At 43.5% G+C, this 25,781-nt stretch overlaps 1 protein-coding gene across 2 annotated transcripts; it reads left to right on the forward strand.

Moving 5' to 3' along the window:
- Positions 1–1,830: 1,830 nt before the first annotated feature.
- Hykk (hydroxylysine kinase) lies at positions 1,831–25,597 on the forward strand. Of its 2 annotated transcripts, none has more exons than XM_006243072.4 (5): positions 1,831–2,220; positions 4,723–5,073; positions 5,591–5,730; positions 15,518–15,701; positions 21,983–25,597. In XM_006243072.4, the coding sequence occupies exons 2-5, from the start codon at positions 4,728–4,730 to the stop codon at positions 22,441–22,443; spliced, it is 1,131 nt and encodes a 376-aa protein (XP_006243134.1). In that variant the 5' UTR covers positions 1,831–2,220; positions 4,723–4,727; the 3' UTR covers positions 22,444–25,597. The 2 variants fall into 2 exon arrangements, with proteins under 2 accessions (XP_006243134.1, NP_001100293.1); NM_001106823.1 differs by having other exon boundaries at positions 1,848–2,440; positions 21,983–23,218.
- The last annotated feature ends 184 nt before the right edge of the window (positions 25,598–25,781 follow it).

Genomic DNA, 25,781 nt, shown 5'->3' on the forward strand with positions numbered 1-25,781 from the left:
AGACCTTTCTCTGCCTGTCCAGTTGGAAAAAAAAAAAATGAACTCAGAGACCCCGTCTCAAGAGGAAAAAAAGCACAGATCCATTACTGGAAGAGACTGAAGATCCCCTTCATCAGTGTGTGTGCATTGGCACATACATGCATACCACATATACACACACGTATGCAAACAGAATGTCCAAGGAGTGGAAACAGGTATCAACCAAAGAAGGCAATTGTGCATTCTGTTGCCCTGTGCCTTCAGTTTTCACAATTTCAGCGTTCAGTCATTCTCTCTTTTTTCCAGCCCACGAAGAGAAAGAAAATGGATCAGTAGCAGTCGACTAGTGAGAGAAGGTGTGGAGAATTGAGACATTGACTGCAGAGTGGCCTCAGAAAGCAAACATTCTGTTTCTGGTTCCAGGAGACTCAAGCCAAAGTCACCAACATCAGAAAGTGCAGAAAGGTTGTCCCTACTTGAAGAGTAGAAAAGAAATACGCTGGGCAGTGGTGAGGCATTTAACCCTGCACTCCAGAGGCAGAAGCAGGTGTTCCAGGCCGGGCTGGTCTTCAGATGGAGTTCCAGGATAGCCATGGCTACACAGAGAAATTGTTCCAAACCTCCCCACCTCCTCCCAATCCCCACAAAAACAAACAAACAAACAAAAACACAAAAAAAACAAAAGAAAAAATATATATAAGCACCGTATGTCTAAAGGGGGAAAGTCAGTTTCTCATTAAGATAGGTGTTGATGGGGATTGAAGAGACTATACAAGTTAATAATCAGAGGAACTATCACACCTGTAAGTGTGCCAGGACAGGAAAAAACACGTGAGCTATGCATACAGCAAAATAACATAAGGAGACCAAATTGCAAACGGGAGTGACAGGTGTACAGGACTCTACCTGCAGAGTGTTCTGGTCCATCCAGGAAGGTGGAGAAGGGTATCAAGCTATATGGCCTAGTGTAGTGGCTTGGATATGCTTGGCCCAGGGAGTGGCTTTGTTTGGAGGTGTGGCCTTGCTGGACTAGGTGTAGCCTTGTTGGAGGAAATGTGTCACTGGGGGAGAGGGGTGGGCTTTGGGACCCTCTAGCTGCCTGAGGATGCCCGTTTTCATCCTGTTTGCCTTTGGAACAAGATGTAAAAAGCTCCTTCAACACCGTGCCTGCCATGCACCCGCCTTGATGATAATGGACTAAACCTCTGAACCTGTAAGCCAGCCCCAATTAAATGTTTCTTACAACCTTGCCATAGTCATGGTGTCTTCACAGCAATGAAACTTAGTCTAAGACACCTAGTGTCTTTAAAAATTAAGATTATCGAAGTAGCCGCGGCGAAGAAGCCGGAGCCTAGTCCAGCCGCGGGAGTGTGGAGGGAGCTCCCCCTCCTCTGTTTTTACAAAGCCTCACTACCAGAGCACCATGAATGTTAATGACCTCAGACAGAGGATGTCTGCGGCTGGGCAGCAGCACCTGCTGCAGTTCTGGGAATGAGCTGTCAGAAGCCCAGCAGGGAGAACTTTATATGGAGCTCCAAGCCATGAACTTTGAAGAGCTGAACTCATTTTTCCAGAAGGCCATTGGCGAATTTGATCGATCTTCTCACCAAGAAAAGGATGCACGGATGGAGGCTGTGCCCAGACAGGTTTTGGGCAGTGCTACCAGAGATCAAGACCAGCTGCAGGCCTGGGAGAGCGAAGGACTTTCCCAGATTTCTCAGAAGCCAGATCTCTGAACTTTGTTGGGGCTTGGGGAGGGTTGGGCCAGAGTTGTCCGTAATGTGTGATGACTGGGCAGCGGGGATATGGGAGGAGCCAATAGGAAGGCGGGCTCGCAGCGGCGGCGGGTCAGGCCCACCTCCTGCACAGCAACCGATTGCTGACTGAGGGAAGAGAGCCTTCGGCCTCAGGAAGTCTGGTCATTGTGCGTGAGAAGAGCGGGGAGGCTGAAGCGAGACAAGCATCTCTCTGAGGGGGACATCCCTGAGAGAGGGTGGCGGGCTCCGGCGACCCTTGCGCTCCCCAAACTCGCTGCATGCTTACGGGGCAGGTCACTGTCCAGCCACAACCCTGCTGAGATTTCAGTGCGCAATTTTGAGGGTCCCACCTTCGGCGGGCCTGCATGCGTGCAGGGTGGAAGCCATTCTAAGACTCCCCTAGACCTGACACAGGGCTGAGAACCGGCTGTGGGCCACCTCCCTCCCATCGGTGTCTTTCGCTCCGCAGCAAGACCCACTGGAGGTGAGTCTTGCTTCCAATCGCCCTTGGAAGACGACGGTGTAGAGTTCCTGGAGCCTGTGAACTGTGAGTGGCGCCAACCGTTGACTTACGAAAATAAGTGCAGGGAATATCACTGCCTGCTTCCCAACCTTGGAAGCTCACAGCAGAAGGGTTGCTGAAGACAGACCTGGAAGAAGTGCTAAGGCAGAAGTTACGAGATTTTGTAACACTTTAGGAAAAGGTGAGAGGAAAGGCTGGTTTCTGGGGTGTTTTTATTCTTGTGCACAAAGTGCAGAGTGTAAGGTCCACAACCCCCCCCCCCAATCTGAATAGTGTTGACAAGAAGTACACTACCGTCTATATAGGACTTGGATTCGCTCTCCATCCTCTCCACACACGGAGCACATTTGATTAAAATAGACATCTCTGGTTGGTGGGTTGTTTTTTTTTTTTTGTTTTTTTTTTTTTTTTTGGTTCTTTTTTTCGGAGCTGGGGACCGAACCCAGGGCCTTGTGCTTCCTAGGTAATCGCTCTACCACTGAGCTAAATCCCCAGCCCCTCTGGTTTAAAAAAAAAAAAAAAAAAGAGTTCTTTTTTTTTTTTCTTTATGTGTATTTACTTTCAGTAGCAGTAGCAGTAGCAGTGTCTTTTCTTTCAGAATGTGGAGTTCTTCCTATATTCGGCAAAAAAGCAAATATGAGCTCTAAACTCTTCGTTAAACTCTTTAGAGGCAATGTGGCTAAAGTTACAGAGGTTGCTTGCCCTGCTGTTGCTGGAACAACTTTTCACAGTTCAGCAACTGTTTGGTACCATGTTGTCTTGTGACCAGACCTGCCAACAGTACTTTGCCCAGCTTTAGCAAACAGGACTCTGCGAAGAGATAATTAACAAGCCCTCTTTAAGGACATGGGAATGCTTTCTGGAGATTGGCCTTTAACAGTCTTCAAATTTAAGAATATTTTCTTGTTGAGACAAAGTCTCTCACAGTAGCCGAGGCTAGCTTGGAACTCAGTAGGACTGGTGGGATAGCAGCTGTGTGCCACCACACCCCGCTCCTTATCAAATTCCTATTACGTTTAGTGTTACTGCCCTTACATTCTTTCAGAGCTGAGAGGATTTCATCTCGGAGTTAAGGCTTCAGTTCGCATTACATTCTGAGCACTGACCTTATTTTATATATATTCAAAAGGGGTGTTTAAAATCCCTTGTATAGTCTTAAGGTCAAAAGCAGTGTAACCGGATGTATTAGTTTCCAGAAGTTCCAGGTGCAAAGATTCTTTGGAAGCCCTGTTTAGTCTTCATGATTGTAAGTTCAGTATCAACACCTGAAGGACTTCATTTGTTTCTGAAAGCAAACACTCCAGTCAGCATGGTAAACACGAGAAGTGTTTGTCAAGCATACAACCGCTGGCTGGGCACATGATTCACTTGGGAGAGTGCTTGCCTAGCATACATGAGGCCGTGAGTTTCATCCCCAGTACCAAAGAAGCCAAGTGTGGTGTTATATGCCTGTAATCTCAGCATCGGGAGGTAGGGGCAGGAAAATCAGAAAGTCAAGTCTATGTAATGTGTTTAAGTCTAAGTCCAGCCGGGGCTACATAAAACCTTGACTCAAAAAACCAAAACAAAAGAATACAACGCAGAATTACAGGCATGTGTCACTAAGCCTGATGTTCACATGGTCGTAGACGGAAACTCAAGTCCCCATGCTTGCACATTGGTCACCATCTATTAGCAGTGAGTCATCTTCCCAGCCCCCAGAGTTGAAGTCTCAGTGAAACTGAATATTAGTTTGGGACACATCTCTTAATGTCCGGACCTACATTTCTCTGTTGACAGACGAAAGGTTGGGTTGGACAGCAAGTGCTTCTCTGACCTGTGTTTGTCCACAGAGCTGTACCTTCAAGTTGGGAGGGGAATTTAAAAAGTAATATGTGGCACAAGGGTTTCTATTTATCTATCGACATACCTACTTCTGTTTTGTTTGTTCTATTTGAGGCACGGTCTCTCTATATTGGTCTCCCCTAGACCCTCTAGAGCTTGCTAGGTAGATCAAACCAGCCTGGAACTTGAAATGGTCTTCCAGTCTCTGCCTTCCAAGTGCTGGGACTATAATGACATGGGCCATTATCCCCTGACAGAACATCAACTTTGTTTTCTTTTAAAGATTATTCTAATTTTTAAGTGTCTCTGTGTGGATATGGTGTGCATGTAACTGCAGATTTTTGAGGAGTCCAGAAAAGGCTGTCAGAGCCCTCCTGGAACTGGAGTTACAGGTGATATAAGTCACACAATGTGAAAGCTGGGGAGTGAATTCAGGGCTTCTGCACAAGCAGCAAGTGCTCTTAACTGCGGACCCACCCCTGCAGCTCCAGGTCATCTGCTTCTTCATCTCATTCACTGATTGATTGTTTAAATAAAACTCAAGAAGCATAGACTCGATACAGGAAAATAGTGGTCTGTCTGGGAATAATCATTCAAATAACTGACATTGTCATATGCCTGGTGCTTATTTTCTTCTAGACATCATGTCAAGTGGAGATGACCAGCAGTCACAGGCTTTTACCAAGCCCACTTTTACTGAGGCACAAGCCTCTGCACTGGTGGAATCCATATTTGGGTTCAAAGTGTCTAAGATCCAGCCCCTTCCCAGCTATGATGACCAAAACTTTCACGTTCACATTTCAAGAAGCCAAGAGACTACAGATGACCCAGTTGAATATGTCCTCAAAATAAGCAACACGAAGTCTAGTCAAACTCCAGACCTGATTGAAATGCAGAACCATATCATCATGTTTCTGAGAGCAGCTGGATTTCCAACAGCCTCTGTGTGCCGAACTAAAGGGGATAATACGATCTCTCTCATGTCCATTGGTAAGAGATTTCCTAGACATTCACATTACATTGTGAATTACATCACATTGCATTGTGGCTAAAGGTAGAAGCGCAGTGTGAAAAACAAGTTCATAACTCCAAGTGGAGATAGAATTTGGAAATGGTTTGAGTTGAGATCTAATGTACATTTTATGCTTATAAATGTCCTAATAGCTAATAACTAAGGGACCTGTGAACATTAGGAGGACATGTTCTATTCTTATTTAACACAAAAAGATTATATGTGCTGCTAGGATTTGGACCCAGGCCCTTGCACATGCTAGGTAAACACACGGCAAATCAGTTCTCCAGCCTCAAGAATGTATTTTTATTTATTAGACCAGCTGCTGTGTTGTAGTAGAAATAGAAAGGACATGAATCTAGCAATCAAGCATCTTAAACACCAGTTTGTCATTGCTACATATGTGATCTCGGGGACAACACTTGACTCTAAGGCTGCAAGTTCTCATTGCTTTTTCAAGAGTGATTGACAGGATGCATCATTCCCTCAATCTAGACAGTGGATCTGAAATCAAAAGCTACCTGGTCAGAATGCTCACTTACCTCCCAGGAAGACCAATCGCTGAGGTTGCCACCAGCCACCAGCAGTTATATGAAATAGGAAGGCTGGCTGCCCGATTGGATAAAGCCCTGGAGGTAAGATCTGGGGGGTCCTGTTTGTTTGTTTTGAGATAGAGTCTCACTAGGGAGCCCTGGCTGGCCTGGAACTCACTATGTACACCAGACTAATGTCGAATTCACAGAGGTCCTCCTGCCTCTGCCTTGAAAGTGCTGGGATTAAAGACATGCATTACCATGCCTGGCAGCAGTGAGAGTCTTAAGAACGGTGTGCTTTGTTATTCATTGTCTTTTAGACAGACTCTCACACTCACTGGGTAGCCAAAGACTGCTTTGAACTTTGGGCCCTCCTGCCTCTGTCTCCTGAGTGCTGAAGCCATGGGCAGTGCTCCCTCGTCTAGTGTGGCTGGTATTGGGGATGAGGCTTCGGACATGCTGGATAAGCTGCTGCCAACTGTGCTGCCTTCCCAGAGTCTTTGCTCATCTTCTCTCCTGGATGTCTAGCACTGTGCAGTGGACACTGGGAGACGGAAGTTTTAAAAAGTAACACCAAGCTGATCCTAAAGTTAGGAGTGCATGGGTCAGAAAGAACAGGAGGAATGATATTCCGGGGGTGGTGGGGGGAGGAAAGAGCAGGAAGTGCAATGAATGCCCTACTGGAACCTCTGGATAATTCATTGTGGCTGCAGTATATAAGATCTGCAAACGAGGCAGACGGGAGAGAAAACTGAAAATAGATGGTGGAGTCAGATTATGAGATACACATTCTAGGGCTGGAGAGATGGCTCAGAGGTTAAGAGATACACGTTCTATGGCAGCAAGGAGTTGGTTTGTCCCTAACACATGGGAGGCTGTTACAGGAGTCTCATCAGTGTGTGCCAGCCCAGAGCACATTGTAAGACCATGCCTTCCCACCCCTCAAAAGTAAGGAGTTGGAACTGTATCTTACAGGCAGCAGGGGTCCTTGAGGGAGGTTTTCTTAATATGCAAAACCCACTAATTACAGAACTCTGGGGTCCAGAAAGGTGTGGAACATCTAGGAAGCTAATTCAGTAGTCAGATAGTCAATAATTAGTAAAAACGGATTAAGGGCTTGAGTCAGGGAAGGGTTTCATCTCCCAGCACTTGGGAGGAGGAGCCAGAGGTTTAGAAGACTCTGCAACTGTATTTGGCGGTTATTTAGTGCTAAGTTGGTAACCAGGGAAAGACTGAGCAAAGTGCGGTTCTAACCTAGGTTTGCTGTGGTAGTCTCATCCTGAAGCAGGAGGCAGTTCAGTAAGAATTAAGTAAGAGGTGGATGAGGTGAGGTTAATTCTTTCCATCTCAAACATGTTTGTAGTCTTCTAGAAATCAGTGAAAAGAGAACAGAACGCTGCTTATGTGGCAGTCATTGTGCCTGAAATGTTTCTTATGGGAAGGTTTTAGGGTCTTGTTTGTTCACTGTGCAGTCTGACAGTGTGTACCAGGCATGATGGTTTGTCTGTAGTCCCAGCACTTAGGAGGCTAAGGAAGGAGAACTCAAGCCCAGCTTTAGCTATGTTTTACCACTCTAACTCAAAAACAAAGAAACTGAGAGTCTTTGCCATTTAGTTGACATATTTAGGCCACTTTACTTTTTCCCCGGCTGGGGTACGCATGACCATGTCCAGCTCCTACATGTTTCTTGTGCTTGATAGTCATGGAACTTCCTTTGAGTACATGTAGTTAGGCTGATTGGAAGCCATTCGACTCTTTTGGATTTTGCTTTTAACCTCTTATAGGTGGGGTGGGGCCGGGGCTAGGTTTACTTTAAGAATTATGTAATGCAAAAACCCTTCTGAGTTCTTGCCCCATATCCTATAAGCTGATGTTTCCCAGGGTGGTCAGTAGCCACACACACTTTTCCCAGCCTTGCATATGTGCACAATTGAGTCCCTTTCAGCCTTTCAGATGGTCCTTTCCTCAGACTTAACACGTGGAGCGTATACCAATGCATCAAATTCTCAAGGAGGACTTGGTGTTCTCTCTGAAGCTCTGATCTTTGGGAGTCAGTCTTACAAACTCTAGCCGCTTTGGTCTTCCTGGACTCTCAGCTCTATCTCTTCAGCTCATTGAGCTCACTGGGCTGTTGCCTCTGGCTTCCCTCTGCACTGAATCTTCCCTCTGCACTAAATCCTCTGTCAAGGTAGTGAGTGGGGAACAAGCTCATTTTACTTGTCTGTCTTCATTACTTAATGCTAGTGACTTAAATTGTCTTCAGTATTTGAACTTTTAGAACTGGGCAAACCAAGTCAGTTACTCCTCTTGGCCAAAATGTCAAGGCATGTGACCATCTAAACAGTATTAATTTGCCCTGCTATCCCAAAAATAGTAATAACCTATCTTTTTCTGGTTGAAAAAAAACTCTTTGGTGATTCATGATTTAAGAAAAACTAATAGGGGGCCTGGGGATTTAGCTCAGTGGTAGAGCGCTTGCCTAGCAAACACAAGGCCCTGGGTTCAGTCCCCAGCTCTGAAAAAAAAGAAAAAAAAAAGAAAAAGAAAGAAAAACTAATAGGACTGGAGAGATGGCTCAACGGTTAAGAGCACTGTCTGCTCTTCTAAAGGTCCTGAGTTCAATCCCAGCAACCACATGGTGGTTCACAACCATCTGTAATGGGGTCTGATGCCCTCCTTCTGGTGTGTCTGAAAACAGCTACAATGTACTCATAAAAATAAAATAAATAAATCTTTAAAAAAAGAAAGAAAGGGCTGGAGCAATGGCTCAGTGGTTAAGAGCACTGACTGCTCTTCCAGAGGTCCTGAGTTCAATTCCCAGCAACCACATGGTGGCTCACAACCATCTGTAATGGGATCTGATGTCCTCTTCTGCTGTGTCTGAAGACAGCTACAGTGTACTCACATACATGAAATAAATAAATCTTTAAAAAAATAAAATTAAGGGGTTGGGAATTTAGCTCAGTGGTAGAGCGCTTGCCTAGCAAGCGCAAGGCCCTGGGTTCGGTCCCCAGCTCCGAAAAAAAATAAAATAAAATAAAAAAATAAAATTAAATTTAAAAAAAAGAAAAAGAAAAACTAATAAAAATACAAAGAAAAATCAGAAGTAATAAGTAATCCCATCCTCTGGAAATGATGTTCAATAAATGTTTATAAACTTTTTCTACTGCACTCTATTCACTTATTCAAAAAATTGTATTGCTTATAGCTGTGGGTGGTGAACATGTAAGGCATTTCAGTCAGAACATTTTCAAATTCTTTTGTGGATAATCATTAAAATGTCATTTATGGCTCTGCAAAGATGTTTTTGGCACAAACACAAAGATGTGAATTTGGATTCCGATATTCACACAAAAGAATGGCAGAGTAGTTCTGGAGAGGCAGAGGCAGGAGGATCCCTGGGGCTCTCTGCCCAGCCAGTCTAGCCCAATTGGCAAACTCCAGGGCCAACGAGAGAACTCATCTCAAAAAATAAAATGGAGAGTCTGGCAAAATGGCTAAGTGGTGAAGGCTCTTGCCACCAAGCCTGAGACCCACGCGGTAGAAGCAAAGAATCAACTCCCACAAGTTCTCCTCTGACCACCATACTCATGCCATGGTGCACATACATACATGCACATAAATTGTTTGTGTGTGTATGTGTGTGCACAACATATCCATGCACATGTTGCTCATATACAAATATAAATAAATAAAAGGTACAATAAAATGAAGAGTAACTGAGGAAGATGTCCAATGTTGACCTCTGGCCTCCAGGAATACACTCGCACACACGCACTATCCACTTAGAATATCAGTATACCCTTAATTTGAATAGTTATTTTATTTCTATTTGTTTATGACAGGGCCCTTTCTGGAAGAGATTTGTTTATGTGTATGAGTGTATGCCTGCATCTGTGTATATGAGTGTATGCCGCCAGGTGCCCAAGGTGGCCAGAAGAGGCTGCTAGATCTCCTGGAGCTAGACGTAGGGATGGTCGTGAACGGATGTGGATGCTGGGATCTTCTACAAGAGCATCAAGTGCTCTTAACCACTGAGCCATCTTTCCAGCCCCCGTGACAGGGTCTTGCTCTATAGCGCTGACTGACCTGGAACTCTCTGTGTAGACTGGGTTGTCCTTAAAGTTATGGCAGTCCCCCTGCCTCTGAGTGCTGAGACTATGTGTATAGGCCATCACACCTGGTATAAATATATTTTTAGGAGATTTTTCATATGTTAATTTTATTCAGAAAAACCTTTGTAGTGATTACAGTTCTCTGTATTATATCTAGATTGTCTCTATAATATTCTCAAAATATCTTCCAAATATGCTTTTTATATAAGTGCCTTTTACACCTTTCTCCTTTACCGTTAAAAATGTACTGCGATATATTTAAGATATGCAACATGTTATAAGATGCATATGCAGTAAAACAGCTGCTACAGTGGAGCACACTTACCAAAAACGCTGACAGAGGGCTCTCCGAGGTCCTGGTGTTCATGCTGCTAAATCATTCACCTTGTTAGCTTTAAGTATTTACTACTTTGCCACTCTCATTACTCTTCAGAGACTGTGAATAATTTGCCTTTTACTAAATATTTCTACAGTGTAACCTTTGCCCTACACACCCTTCTATCTTTTAACCTGACTATGGTGACTAATTACAATGATTGCATAATAGTACAGTTATTTTCACAGGGTCATATTTTCCTTTCCCTGAGGTACATGCCCCTAGAAGGCTGAACTTAAGGGTCACATAGCAGTTCTGGTTAGAACTTATTTGTAATAACTTTCCGTGCTGTGTTCTACCATGACTGAACATTCTCGTCAAGGGTGACACGGGTCCTCTTTCTCCATTCCCTCCCAACACTAGTATTCCTCACACATCTGACAGCATCTGTCCTCACAGGTAGGAAGTGATATCACATTGTGCTTCCAGTTTGTATTTCCCTGGTGGGTGATTGTGGTGACCATGGTTCTGCGTACCCATTTTTGTGTTATCTTTGGATGTCTCAGTTTCAGTCTTTTGTTCATTTTGAAATTGAGCTACATTGGTTTTCTTGCTATTAGGCCTACTAGTTCTTTATAAATCCTGCATACCAGCACTTTCTCCACATCTTCTCAAAGTATCAATTGTTGAGTTTATGTATGAATGTGTCCATGTATGTACATGTTGTGTGTATGTGCATGTCAAGGCCAGAGGCTGACACTAGTGATTGCTCTCCATCTTTTGTTTTGTTCTTATTTAAATTTCTTTCTTTCTTTCCTTCTTTCTTTATTTCTTTCTTTCTTCTTTAGTGTGTGTGTGTGTGTGTGTGTGTGTGTGTGTGTGTGTGTGTGCGCGCGCGTGCACGCTCATACCACAGTGCATTTGTGGAAATCTGAGGCAAGGACAACAGACAGGCATCAGTTCTCTCCTTCTACTATATTGTTTCTGGGCCTTACACTCAGTCATCAGGCTTGCAGAAGTCTTTCCTGGTCAGCCATCTCACCAGCCCTCCATGGTATCCCTTCAGACAGGCCTGAAACTTTCCTACTGTCTCCATTGGCTGGCCAGCAAGCCCCAGGGCATCCTCCTATGTCCAGGCCTGTGCCTGTTAACACCTCACTGAGCCATGTCCACAGGCCCAGTGTTGGTATTCTCTGTGCAGATGCTTTTAGTTTGGCAATCTCATCTGTTTATTTTTGCATTGGGTATGATAGGCAAGAAATCACTGACAATACATTTGCCAAGAGGTTTTATGATTTCCGATCATGGCATTTGGGTCTTTTGTCTATTTGGGGGTTGGTTTTTGTATCTGGTGTAAGAAGAATGTCCAATACCATTATTTTTCATGTTGAAATCCAGTTTTCCCAGAACTATATTAAAGAACTTTACCCTCTCCCTGGTGTCTTTATGGTACCCTTATTGACCACTACTTTGACTGTGCTTTTAAGGATTCTTTATGGCTTCTCTACACTGTTCCACTAATTCTTTTGTCTGCTTTTATACTAGTGAAATGTTATGTTTTTGCTTTTGTTTGTTCTCTGGGTTGCAGTGTCTATGATACTGTGCAAGCAATGTTTTAGTTCTGTCCTTATTCTAGAGGCTGTGAGCAAACTGCTCAAGATATAGTTGACCCCTCAAAGTTCCAGCAGCTTCCCTGGCCTAGGGTTCCAGAGTAGACAGAAGTCCTGACATCATAGGGACCAGAGCTAAGACATTCTTAAGTGACAGGACCAAATACTACTACTTGAGTGACGGATGGGCTGGAGTTTTGAGCTCAGGTGTTTCAAGTATCTGGAAAAAAGAAAACAGGCAACTCTGTGAATACATCTGTCTGTGGTCTGAGCTCTGTACTAGAGGAAGCAAAGTGCTTAGGAATGGCAGCTCTGGTGAGAGAGAATGAGGCCAGTGACTGGGAGAAAGGCCGACAGGAATTAACAAAGAGCACTGGTTAAACTCCCAGCAATTCCGATCCTTGGCAAGGAGCCAAAAGGAAATAAAGGCCAGAAAAATCAGGATGATAAGGTACAAAATTCATAGTTTTGAATGTTCAAACACACTCTTGGACTGAGGACGTAACTCGGGTAGAGTGCTTGCCTCACGTGCGGAAGGCCCGGGTTCAATCCCCAGCACCACAGAACAAGCAAGGCCAAAGCAGAGTATTGACGGAGCACCGACTTGAATGGCGGCTGTGTGTCCTCTTGGTCCGTGACTGACTCACGTCTGCACGCTCCTGCTAGAGGAACTAAGGTCTGAGATGTAAGTAGAAGAGGGAGTTGGAGCTCTGCGTGACGCGGTCCAGTGTTCTTTCCACTGCTGCCATGGGAGTGCGGCCCCAGCACTGTCGGTGCTAACTCTAGACCTTGCCTGGGTAGACTGTAACTGGAAACCCAACAAGGGTGTTACGTTTAGGCCTTTGTTTTGAGACAAGGTCATACTCTGGCTGTCTTTGAACTTATTATGTAGATCGGGCTGTCCTCAAACACACAAAAATCCTCCTGCTTCTGCCTCCCAAGTGCTGGGATTAAGCATACATTCACACACCTGGGTTTGTTATAATTACTTTAAAAAAAACCTGGAGAGATGGCTCAATGTTTACTAAGTTCTTAAGCCCCACGGGGGATATACTGTTCTTCTAGGGGACCCAAGTTCAGTTTCCAGTGCCTATATGGGTGGTTCACAACTGCCTGTGGCCTCTGTGGGCACCTGCCTCCACGTAAGATGTGTGCATACACAAACACACACACACACACTCACACACACTCTCACACATACACACATACTCGCACATACACACACACCCTCACACACACATACATACACATATACTCATATACTCATACACACATACTCACACACTCACACACATACACACACACTCACACATACTCACACATACACACCCTCACACACATACATACACACACACTCATACACACTCTCACACTCACACACACTCACTCACACACAGTCACATACACACACACTCGCACACTCTCACACACATATACACATATACACACTCACACACTCATACACACACACTCACACTCTGTCACACACACCCACTCTCTCTCTCACACATTCACACACATACACACACACATACACATTCACACACACATGTATACAGACAATTAAACTTAATAAAAGTGGAAGCTGGAAAGAGTTCAGTAAATGAAGTGATATTTCACACTTCATGCAGAAGCATGAAGACTTGAGTTGTCTCCCCAGAACTCACATAAAAATACTAGGCACAGTGGCAGGCTTAGAACCCTGGGGCTGCGGAGGGAGAGGCAGGAGGAGTTTTGGAGCTTTGGCTTAGCCTAATTGGCTCAGTCCAGACCAATGACAGACTTTGTCTTAAAAACAAAGTGGATGGCTCCTGAGGAATGACATGTGACATTGACCTGTGGCCTCTACTTACAAGTGCATACACACATGCATATCCATAAACACATGCACTCACATAAATATGCACCTTATACCCTCCCACTCCTATACACGTCAAATAAAAATAAGTCACATGTATGTATGTATGTATGTATGTATGTATGTATGAGATTAAAAAAACTGAGTAGCATTGAACAGCATGAGATAAAAATTTCCCTGTACCATGATCTCTTCTCTGAATCACAGTCCATGGCTCCTGGTGGCTCAGTGCTTACTCTCTACTCTGGTGATCTGCAGTGGCATTTAACACAGCAGAAGGGGAGGAGACTGAAAATAGTGTCTTGTGAGGAAGAGCTGAAGAAACTAGAGAGGTTTCCCCTGCAGGAGAAGCTCTACAAGCACTGAGGGCACAGGAGTGCTGTGTTCAGAGCAGCGTCCAGGCCTGGGGGATTCCGGGAGAAATACATTGCATGTTCCAGATGCCCCTAGAGGTCACAGTTGGACGCGGCATAGGCACCAGTGCAGAGGCAGATCTTACCTCCATGAGAGGAAGAGCCATCTTGGGATGAATACCTCCTGTGCATACCTTCCCACAGAGGGCTGTGAGGTGCTGGAGAGGGGGCTGAAAATGTATAAGACATGGTTAGAAGTCTGTGCAGAGGCTTTTTTTGCTGAGTAGAAATGGGAGTCTAATATCACTGTGGAAAAGGGGATCCTGGGAGAGAGGAATGGCTCCTGGGAAGGTCTTGAGGCTCCCTGGACTCCAGAGAGGCCAGAGTGGTGGGACCAAGTGATGAAAGATGCACTGAAAAGAGACAAGGGGCTGACCTCAGACCAGATCCACTGGTAAAGAATATGGAATATATTTATCCTCTCTCTCTCTCTCTCTCTCTCTCTCTCTCTCTCTCTCTCTGTCTCTCTGTCTCTGTCTCTCTCTCTCGCTGTCTCTCTCTGTCTTTGTGTGTGTGTGTGTGTGTGTGTGTGTGTGTGTGTGTGTCACAGTGCAAGTATGGAAGTGTAAAGGTCAAATGATAAATCTCTCCTACCTTGTGGGACCAGGGACCAAAACTCAAGTCATCGAATCTCTTAATAAACATGCTGACCCACTTAGCCATCTTGCTGACCCTGGTTTTTGTTTTTGAGACAGACTCCCTCACTGTAGCCTAGGCTGGCCTGGAACTCTCTTCCATCTACCAGGACTGGTCTTGAACCCACAGTGATCCTTTTGTCTCAGCCTCCCCAGTGTTGGGATTACAGGTATGAGCCACCATGCTCTTGAGAGTAGCCTCCCATTTCTTTAGTATATATTGGTTAACAGTCCCTGTCTATGAACCTGACAGTAACATATGCTTCCAACTCTAGCACATTTAGAAGGTAAGGGAGGGAGGGTTAGGAGTTCAAAGTCATTCTTACGTATACAGGGGAATTCAAGGCAAGAGCAGGCTATGCAGGCCCCTGTCTCAAAAAACTTAAAACGAGAAAGAAAAATTGTCTTCACACCAATGAAGACCAAATGGAATGAGACTGTGCTCCCAAAACTATAATGTCTTACTCTAATAAAAAGGGATTTACTACTTTATGGATTTTATAGAAAGATAAATATTGGTCTTTCAAGGGCTGGATATTCAGATGTGTCCCATGGTGCCCAGGTTGTTTTATGGGTTGCCATAAGTAAGTCAGTTACCATAAGAGAGTGCCATCTGTCTCCTATAGGCACCTTCTGAGGGGAGAATGTGTCAAAAGACAGAGGCTATAGAGATATGAGGTCCCTCCAACAGTCAAGAGTCTATTTCTTAAATATATATATGAAATATATACTTTTTTTTAGGTAGGCCCAGACTCACTATGTAGCCAAGAATGACTTTGAACTTCTGATCTACCCATATCCACCTCTCAAATGCTGGGATTATAGGCGTATGCTGCTGTCCCTAGTTTTATAACAGGGATCAAGCACAGGGCATTGTGCATGCTAAGCAAGCATCATACTGCCTAAGCTACATTCTGTCATGGATTTTTGCTTTTCATTTAGGACTTCCACCATCCAAAGTTAAATCTTCTTCATCGGGAGAACTTCATCTGGAATCTGAAAAACGTCCCTCTTCTAGAGAACTACATGGGTGCCCTGAGCCAAAGTCGAAACCGGGAGATTGTTGAACAGGTCATTCAGCTGTTCAAGGAAGAAGTGATGACCAAATTAAGTCATTTTCGAGAATGTGAGTATTTTCCCTGTCAAAGTATGTATTTTTCTCAACCTTTAAATTGGCAAATTTCACAGTGTCGAGAAAACATGGAGGTACGGCTTAGATTTCTGACATTATAAGATGTTCCTGTCTGTTCATGTCACTTTTACAAGAATCCTGTCTTTACTATTCATAAGTTTGCTGTTTTCGAAGTTAATTTTTGTCCTGGTTAGGTCTGTGCAGTCCAGGCTGGTCTTGAATGGACAGAAACCCTCTTGCACCAATCTTATGTTCAACTTGACCAAATAATGGCAGCTCCCAAAAGAGGGTGTATGTGTAGTTCGTGCTACTATCCCAGGGTGTAGACGCTCTCCCTGAACCGCCATCCTGACTTTGTGATGCTTACATTTTTCTTTTCTTATTTAACTTTTTATTGATTCTTTGTGAATTTCTCATCATGCACCCCAATCCCACTCATCTCCCCATCCCTTCATACCTGCCCTCTGCCCTTGCAACCTTCCCCATCCAAAAGAAAAAAAATCTCATTGTGAAAACTTTAGTGTGTCACAGTGTGTCCCACAGTATATCCTTTGCCCACACTTCTTTGATTGCAATAGTTCATTGCAAGGAGTCATTGGTCTGTTTCCTTCTGCTACACTGTGAGTACTGGATTCTCACTGTGACTCCTCGAGGATATCCTGTTGTTGCCCTGTGTCATGGAGAACCTGCTGTTTTGGAATTATAGGATCAGCCCCTTCACATGCTCTACTACTTCATCAATGGGGTAGATGTTGAGGTGGACCGACTCAGAGTCCTGGATCCAGGCCTGGGTGGTAGCTGTGCTGGTCAGCCTGTCAGCTCTCCCACCCACACCACCAGGGCGAGCTCTCCAGCACTTCCCTAGCTAGCTCGCCCAATGCCACAGCTGGCAAGGGACAAAGCTAGCTCTCCTATTCTTACACCCTTAGGGGTGGGTTATAAGCCACCCCTACAACCAGGGCCAGCTCTACTATGCTGTCCAGGTAAGGTGCAGGACCTGCTATCCTGAGTGCTGCAGCTGGTGAGGGGCAGGGCTGGCTCTCCCACTCTCAAAGAACCACGTGTCCCACTCTCATAACCTCAGGGCCAAGTTGCTTGCATTTACCAAAACCAGGGCTAGCTCTACTGCTTGCTCTAAGAGGTGCAGGGTGTGGTGGTGATGGCTGCTCTCCAGGGTACTATTGATGGTGAGGGGCAAGTCAGCTCTCCCATGATGCCCAGGTGAGGGGTAGGGCCCTCTCTGCACAGCCCCCAGACACCAACATGGCCCTAGGCAGTAGGGATGCCTGTCCAGTCTTCGGTACTAGAACAGCACTGCTGCAGGGTCGTGAACCCAGACATGACCCTTGGAGGAGGCACAGGACAGGACCTCACCATTGCCTTACGTGGATGATTATGTGTTTCCAATCTAATTTTATATAATAGTTTCTCATTGTAATTTTAAAATACATTTCTTTATTTACATACATATATATTTATATCAGAGGCTAGAGGCAATTGCATAATAATTTTGGGATGCACGTGCTATAGCACACACGTGGAGGTCAAAAACAACTTGAAGGGGTTTGCTCTTCTACTCTGTGGCTCCATGGATTGAACTCAGCTTGTCGGGCATGGCACCGAGCAACTTTACCCATCGGGCCATCTCACTGGCCCTGTGTATGTTTTTGACAGTGCTGTAGATCGATTACGGAAGTTTGCACATTCTAGGCAAGTAGTCTGCCACTCAATCATATCTCAAACCCGGGCTACTATGTATTTTTTAAACAGTCTGTTTGATTTTTCTAAAATATATATATTTTATTTTATGTTCCATTTTTTTGGTTTGTTGCTGATATTTTAAAATGGTACTTTATTGTATCCAGGAGGGGGTCTCTGCAGGTGTCAGGCAGGGAAACAAACCACAAAGAGTAAAGAATTAAAGCCCAGTTCAGATTGAGTTTGTCAACCTGGATCAAACCTTCTAGAGAGCCTGATGCCAGGCGGTTTATTGTTGGCATATTAGACAGCGCAGTATAGTTTTTTGGGGAAAGAGTTTTCTGGTGTAATACTATCCCCAGTTCACAAGGAAGCATAATTACACCAAAGCTCAGAGTTCATGCTGTTTCTTCCAAGAAGATGAGTTCTAGAGACAGGCTACCTGTGCTAGCTAAGGGGCTAAGGAAGGGTCCTGTCTGGTCTTGGTCACATACATAGCATAGAGGGAGAGCATTTGGGCTGTTAGCCACTTCTGATCCTGGTTGGGGAAGTTTGGGGAAGCCTGGGTCATTTTATTACTAGCTATTCCAGTCAGGTTGTAATACATTTCTGTGGCCTGGCCCAACAGATAACGCAGATCGCTAGGCAATCAGTCACTTCCAGTTCCCAGCTTTCTGAATGAAAAATTCAGGTTTTACATTTTTCTCATTGGAAAGACAATTCTGCACACTGATTCTGGTTTCTCTGAATATCTGTGGGCACATAGACCTTCGTGCTGTGCTCCCAAGACATCCATACTTTTATTTAAAATTTCTTATTTGTGTGTGTGTGTGTGTGTGTGTGTGTGTGTGTGCCACATGCAGGTACCCATGGCGGCTATAAAATGGTATCAGACATCCTAGGCTGGAATACCCACCCCTCGTGGGTGCTGCAAACCAAACTCAGGTCCTGTGGAAGAGCAGGAAGTGCTTTTAACCCACTGATCTATCTCAAGCTCTCGACATTAAACATATCATTTAAATAATTTATCCCAAGATACTTATATGTGTACAATAATGTCATCTGAAATGTTCTATAAAGGAGAATTTATCCCCCTCAGGTTCACTCTTTCTGTGTAGACCAGGCTGGTCTTGAACCCACACTCCTCTTGCTTTAGCCTACCAAACTCTGGGGTTACAAGTATGTAAACCAGCCCTTTTATTTGTTTTACCTCACTAAGTATCCTGGCATTTCTACCCCAGAAAACTCTTTTGGTGTTGAACTATTTTATTTATTTATTGTGTATGTGCACCCATGTGTACACGTGTTTTCAGACATGCCTGTGCTGGAGTATGTTGAGTGGATGCCACGGGACAACTTGTGAGTTCTGAACTCAGGCTGTCAGGCTCGTGCTGCAAGTGCTTTAACCCACTGAGTCTTCTTGCCAACCGCCAGTGTTTAGCTATTGACTGTGATCGCCAGGCATGGTGGCACACGCCTTTATCCCAGAGGCCAGCTTGGTCTACATAATGAGCTCCAGGACACCCAGGTCTACCAGAGAGACCGTGTCTCAAAAACAAAGCAAAACAAAACAAAAAGTAAAAAAAAAAACACAACAAACAAACAAAAAACCCAACTGAACCGAAACCTGTTAGCTGAGGTGTTGCTTCAGTCGGTTGTTATTGTTGGTAACATCTTTTATAAGGGAAGCCTCCCTGTATTCCTGTATTCACTAAGACATCGTTTAAAAATGCATGCTGCTTCCTCCTTAAATGTGTAGATAGTCAAATTATATTGGCTGTATCTTAACTGAAACCCAATGTGGTCATTATACTGTTTTCTTCTCTCTCTTTTGTTATGTATCACCTTTCTCAGTGTACTAATGTTGTATGATGGCTTCTAAGTACTATCTCCTTACAGTTTACCCTTTATGATATCCTTATACGGGCTTAGGCTCGTAAGATCATTCAGGAAGTTCTTGTATTTTCTCGGTGATGGTGAGAGAAGAGTGGGGCTGGCAAGATGGCTCTTAGGAGCATTTGCCGCCCTGCCAGCGAACCTGAGTTCAGTTCTTAGCACCCATGTTCGGTGGCTCACAGCCCCCTGGACTCGAGCCCCAGGAGATCGGTGGTTCTCTTCTGGCTTCTGCATCCATCTACATGTATGTGGCATACACTTGCTCAAATAGAAACTCACAAAACAAATTTATATTTTAGAAATAGGACAATACTTTCTTTTTATACTGTGTTTTTCTTTAGGGAAGGTATTAAAATTAGCAACCCCAGCATGGTGGCACCCAGTTGTAATCCCAGCACAGAAGGATCAGGAGTTTGGACTTATCTTCAGCTACATAGTGAGTGCAAAACCAGATCAGATATATGAGTCTCTGTCTCAAACAAAAATCCCCAGATTATTAAAATTAGCACTTTAATTTCTTTAATATATATAGAACTATATAGATTTTTGCCATATTTAGTAAGTTGTATTTTATAGAAATTTATCTAATTCATCTAAAATTTTGTACTTATAACCAAGTTTTTAACATACCTGTTAAAAATTGTGCTTTTCATTTATTATTACTTATTTTTTGAGATTTTATTTATTTTTACTTTGTATTTATGAGTTTTATTTACATGTATATGTACCACATACATGCAGTTCCCAAAGAGACCAGAAGAGGGCAGTGGATCCTCTAGAACTGGAATTATAGTAGTTGTGATCCCCTTGTGGGTGCTTGGACTGAAGCCTGGGGGCACTGGAAGAGCAGCCAGTGCCCTCGACCCTGAGCCATCTCTCCAGCCCCCTTTACTCGTTTTTTTCATACTGATCATGTCTTTAGTGATATGTGCTCTTAACGCCTGAGCCATCTCTCCAGCCCCAAACCCTAATGAATTGAAATGGTCACCTGTGTTTAGTCTCTATAAGTTTGAACAATACTTACAGTATAAATGCATATATATGACTTCATACATATTTCATAATACTCAAATATTTATTCTTATATTAATTAAGTAGTTAATTAATGTTTGCTACATTTTTGTAAAAAAAAAAAAAAACTACGTGTGATTAAAGTGAAAATATATCTGTAACTGGGGTATGTGTCCATTAAGTCAAGTTTGTCAACCATGTTGTTAAAATTTTCCATATCTTTTACTGGTCACCTTTGTCTGTTTATTCTAATAACCATTGAGTAAAACATACTTTAATCTCCTACTGTCATATGGATTTTCTGTTCTTTCCTTGTATTTCTTCTAATTTTGCTATATATATTTTGAATTATTTCTATGTTAGAAATGTATAATTTTTTTTTTTTGGTTCTTTTTTTCGGAGCTGGGGACCGAACCCAGGGCCTTGCGCTTCCTAGGCAAGCGCACTACCACTGAGCTACATCCCTAACCCCAGAAATGTATAATTTTAGAGGTATGACTTACCATAATGTTCATTGGACTCAGTCACTGTGATACATTTTAACTAAGCATAACCCAGACAAACCTAATTATATACAAGTTAAGCTGAGCATGGTGCTTCTAATCCCTGCACATGGGAAACTGTGGCTGAAAGAAAGATTGTCATGAGATACAGGGCAGTTTGGGCTACAGAGTTAGATCTTGTCTCAAGAAAAGGTTCAGAGTTAGAAAGACAAATTCTATATTGCCTCATTATTAAAAGGTGACTCTCAGTGGTCTGTTGCTTGGGAACGAATGAATAAATGGTGTGCTAATTCTAGACAGCAGCTTAATCAGTGTTTTTCAAACTGCCCATGATAAAGACAAGTCTGGGGTTTTCTCTTCTCCCAACATATTATAATCTGATACATGGTTCTATTGTGCGTGCCTGGGTCATAGCTTGTATCGTATGCAGCTAACTGTACTAGATGTAATTCCACTTTACTCTGACCAACGAGGCAAGGCCATGGAGCGTGCTCTTGAATGTCAAGGCTACAACACTTTCTAAACACTCTCGCTTTCTGATTTGTCTATTTTTAGCTTTTGAGACAAGGTCTCTCTGTCTCTCTGTCTCTCTGTCTCTCTGTCTCTGTCTCTGTCTCTGTCTCTCTCTGTCTCTCTCTCTCTCTCTCTCTTTCTCTCTCTCTCTCTCTGCCCACCCCTGCACCCCTCTGCCCATGCATGGCAGGCCTTGAACTCTTTACGTAGATCAGGCTGGTCTTGAACTCACAGAGATCTGTCTACCTCTGCCTCCTGACTCTGGGATTAAAGGTGTGCATCATCACACCAGGCTTATCAGAACTTTTTAAAGTCTGGAGATAATTAAAGGTGCATAAGGCCCAAGCAAGTCTTTCCTTCCTATAGTGGTAAGAATGTAATTCTGTTCCATTAAATGTCCCTGGCTTTTGAGCAGTTCTCCATTTGGGTGTTTGCAAGTCTTCACCTTAACCTCTATACTGGTGAGAAGCAAGATCAGAGGAGCCAAAACTCTGTCTGTGTTTCCCAGGGAAAACAGCTTTGTTTTAAGAAAATAGAGTTTGTTCTTTTATCTCTGCTTGTTCATCAAATTATTTAGATGGCTGTGCTTTAAAAAGAAAGGTAGAAATGAGTTACCGTTTTAAATAACTTTTTACATGACTCTTCTGATTTCAGGTATTAATCATGGTGACCTTAATGACCATAACATTTTAGTAGACCTCAGCAAGTCAGCCTCTGGAGATGCCGTGTATCAAGTCTCTGGGATTTTAGACTTCGGAGACATGAGCTATGGCTACTATGTGTTTGAAGTGGCCATCACCATCATGTACATGATGATCGAAAGCACAAGCCCTATACAAGTAGGAGGTCACGTCCTCGCGGGGTTTGAAAGTGTGATCCCCCTGACCGCTGTGGAGAGGGATGCTTTGTTCTTACTGGTGTGTGCGCGTTTTAGTCAGTCTCTTGTCATGGCCACATACTCCTGCCAGCTGTACCCAGAGAACAAAGAGTACCTCATGATCACAGCGAAAACCGGATGGAAGCATTTACAGCAGATGTTTGACATGGGCAAGAAAGCCGTAGAAGAAATCTGGTTTGAAACTGCCAAGTCCTATGAAGCTGGGATCTCCATGTGACAGATGTGGTAAAAAATTAAAGTGCTCAAAACTCCCTGATGGGTGCACACCCACTCATCACTACCCACTCTCAATGCTCCGGACTCCCAAGTGAAAGACACACACTGACAGCCTAATTTTTAATATGCCCTAAGCAGGTCAATGGCTGGGCCACTCCCTAACGCCACTTGGCTAACACAGACTCCCCTCCAATATACCTGAGTTAGTACTTACTAAAATCTGTATTTTGTCTTTGCTACCCTGGACCTTGCTGGGCAGCCCTCCTGGGCCGCTTCCCCCGTGTACCTACTTGTCAGCAATCGCTCCCTTCTGCATCTTTCCGAGTGGCCTGTCTCCCATGCCCTCGTTATGGTGGCAGAATCCTCTCTTCCTCTCTGTCCCTCTCCAGGAATCCTAAAAGTCCCCCCGCTGTCTCTCTGCCCTGGTAATTTTATTGGTCACTGGTAATTTTATTGACCAGTCAAAGATTGGGACAGGATTCCTTTAGTCCTACCTGTGGGACACTATATACAGGTTTCGTTTTTTTTTTTTTTTTTGTAACTTAATTAGAATAATTACAAGCCACTACATGTGACTGTAGAAAAGTTTGCGTTAGCTAAAACTCCGTTGGGCCTAGATCAAATTTATGAAGGATTTTTGTGCAGAGTTAAAACTGAAATGGTAGAACAGCCACTCTATGAATTGGCGAGGGAAGATCTAGCTTTTCCAGCACTCTTAGGACCGTCTTTTACACGTAAGAAAGTACTGCCTGGTGAACCCTCAACCTCAGCACTACAGAAAACAAAGAAACCCACACACGTGTCACCCACGGCAGCATGTCTGTGTGCAGGTCCTGCTTGCCTCTTACAAAGGAACACACATGATGATACATGATTTGTCATCAGTCTCTGAAGACCTATTCCAGTCCTTCAACCAATGACTTTTAAGCTTTGAAAAGAATACATATGTATAGCTATATTAATTTGTTTTTGTTTTTGTTTTTTGGAGGCAGAGTTTCTTGGCTGTCTTGAACTCCCAAATCTACAGAGATCCTGTTGCTGTCTCTCAAATGCTGGGATTAAAGGTGCTCACCACCTCACACATATTCACATATTTTAAATAATCCACATGTTTTAAATACCCAGCCTACATCACTAACTCTATGAATTCTTCCTTAATCTCACCTCTCTAGAAGTACCTGAATATCGTCTTACAGTCATCTATCTCATAAGTCGCCGTGGCTCAGACCATGAGAAACTTAAGTACCTAGCTCACACATCACTAACGCTGTGAACTCCTTCTTAATCTCTCAGCTCTCTAGAAGTGAGGCATTCTTTTTTTGTGCCATCTCACTGTCTTACCTGCTTACGGTGGTACAGTTATCCTGTAAATTGCCACAGCACAGCCGTGTGTCTCTTCTTGCCCCTGTGATAGTGCCTTTACCAATGAAAAGTCTTTAGATTTACAAAATAAACGCATGCAAGAGGAAAGACACGATAAAGCCCTCGATAAAACACGAGTGGGAGTCATGAGAAGAACGTGTTTGGCAGAGTAGCTGCAACCGGAACTCCAGGCACAGTGTGTGGAAGCAGATATAGACATACAGGCAGGGCCATTATCCAGGACACCAGCCAGGCTCCTCAGCAGCGAGGGGCTCAGTAAGCTCTTCAGGCTGGTCTTAAACTCCTTGGCTCCCACAGTCCTTCTGTTCAGCCTTCCAGTGCAGGGACCATGATCAGAGACCATTCTGCCTGACTCTAGGTGCTCTTCATTCTCTGTAACTAATGACTGCTTTTTTTTTTTACAGGAATCTGTAAAAACACAGTGCATTTAAGTTTTATCTCAGTCTTTTCTTTACTGGATTCTTTTCATGTCTCTCTGGTCTAAGTGACTACTTATTCTTGTAGGGTGGGATTTTTTTTTTCCTTTTCTGTTTTAAGACTGGATTCCACTGTGTTGTCCATACTGGAATCAAGCTGTCATGTGATTATCCTGGGCTCACTTGATAATCCTGCCCCATGCAACTCAGTAGATGGGACTGTAGGCATGTGCGGTCCACTCACTGTGTTCTTTTCTTTAACCACATGCTTTCCATGGATGACTCAGGTCTAGATCCCTAGTCATTTAAACACCTTGTCAGTAGTTATCAGTCTATGTGAGTAGGCCCTGATATTATAACTCTTGCCTGTTTGGCTGCTTACCCACCTGTCTAAACTTCCCAAACTAGGTGTCTCTGAATTTACTTACATAGTTTATTTTTTACTTCCCTGTCTCTCCATTTTCTTTCTTTCTTTTTTTTAAAGCAAGATAGTGTTTGTACTTATCCCATAAAGTCTATTGTGAGGGTTTTGTAAGAGGCTATGGCAGCCTCTTAGCATAGACTCTGGCATATAGTAGAGGCATAATGAGTAATTACTAAATAATGGATTATATTCCAGGTTAGCAAGCTCAAAATATTGGTGTGATATGCTACTTGCCCTTCTCATATTCAGCCAGCGAGCCCTGCTGCTGTCACAAATAAGGATTTTACGTTAACAAATCTGGAGCGGTTTTGTCTTTCCTGCTTCATTAGGTTTTCAGTAGGATAGGCTATAACCCAATGATTATTGAACATTATCTTACATGCACTACCTCATTTAATCCACAACAGAATCACAAAGATATTCTAATGATTAATCTCTATTTTTAAATGAAGAAATAGAGCTTTTAAAAGCTGATTTAATTGATTTAGAAGGGAGTCCAGGCTTAAATCTTGAATTAGGTCTTTGGGCTGTTACCCCTGTTCCTAATCACTCCAAAATTCCATACTTCTTCTGACTCTTCTTTCCTGTTCTCTCTCTCTCTCACACACACACACACACACACACACACACACACCACACACACCACACACACACACACACACACTTGCACGCGCGCGTTCAACAAATGAAACGATTCACATGTGAATCACTTAGAATATTCATCTTAAGGTTTTTATTTAACTTGGCCAATCAGGAAACTCGGGACCAGAGAAATGGGCTGAAACTTGTGCCTCCAAATCAGAGTTCATCCTGTTATACAATGGAATCCCGCAGGTTTCTCTTGATTGTTCTTACTATCAGGGATTCTCCATTAAATTCCTAATGCAAATATTGTTAATTTCTGTTTGATATTAAATATATACTGCATTGTATGACTATTTTACTTTTTGGTCTCTTTCTCATTTTTGAAAGTTTCACTATGTAGCCCTGGCTGGCTTGGAATTTACAGGACAAACCGGGTTCTGAGTACTGGGCAGGTCTAGTCCACATGCAACTAATTTCTAAGCTTCCCCCTTTAAGAAATCTAGATCCGATTGGATCTACACAGAAGACAAA

The sequence above is a fragment of the Rattus norvegicus genome, chromosome 8, assembly GCF_036323735.1.
Source record: "Rattus norvegicus strain BN/NHsdMcwi chromosome 8, GRCr8, whole genome shotgun sequence".
NCBI lineage: Eukaryota > Metazoa > Chordata > Mammalia > Rodentia > Muridae > Rattus > Rattus norvegicus.

Coding starts and splice junctions, on each gene's coding strand:
- Hykk (XM_006243072.4), top strand. CDS start 4,728: ATGTCAAGTGGAGATGACCAGCAGTCACAGGCTTTTACCAAGCCCACT. Junction 5,074..5,590: donor GATCTCTCTCATGTCCATTG/GTAAGAGATTTC, acceptor CCCTCAATCTAG/ACAGTGGATCTGAAATCAAA. Junction 15,702..21,982: donor ATTAAGTCATTTTCGAGAAT/GTGAGTATTTTC, acceptor TTCTGATTTCAG/GTATTAATCATGGTGACCTT.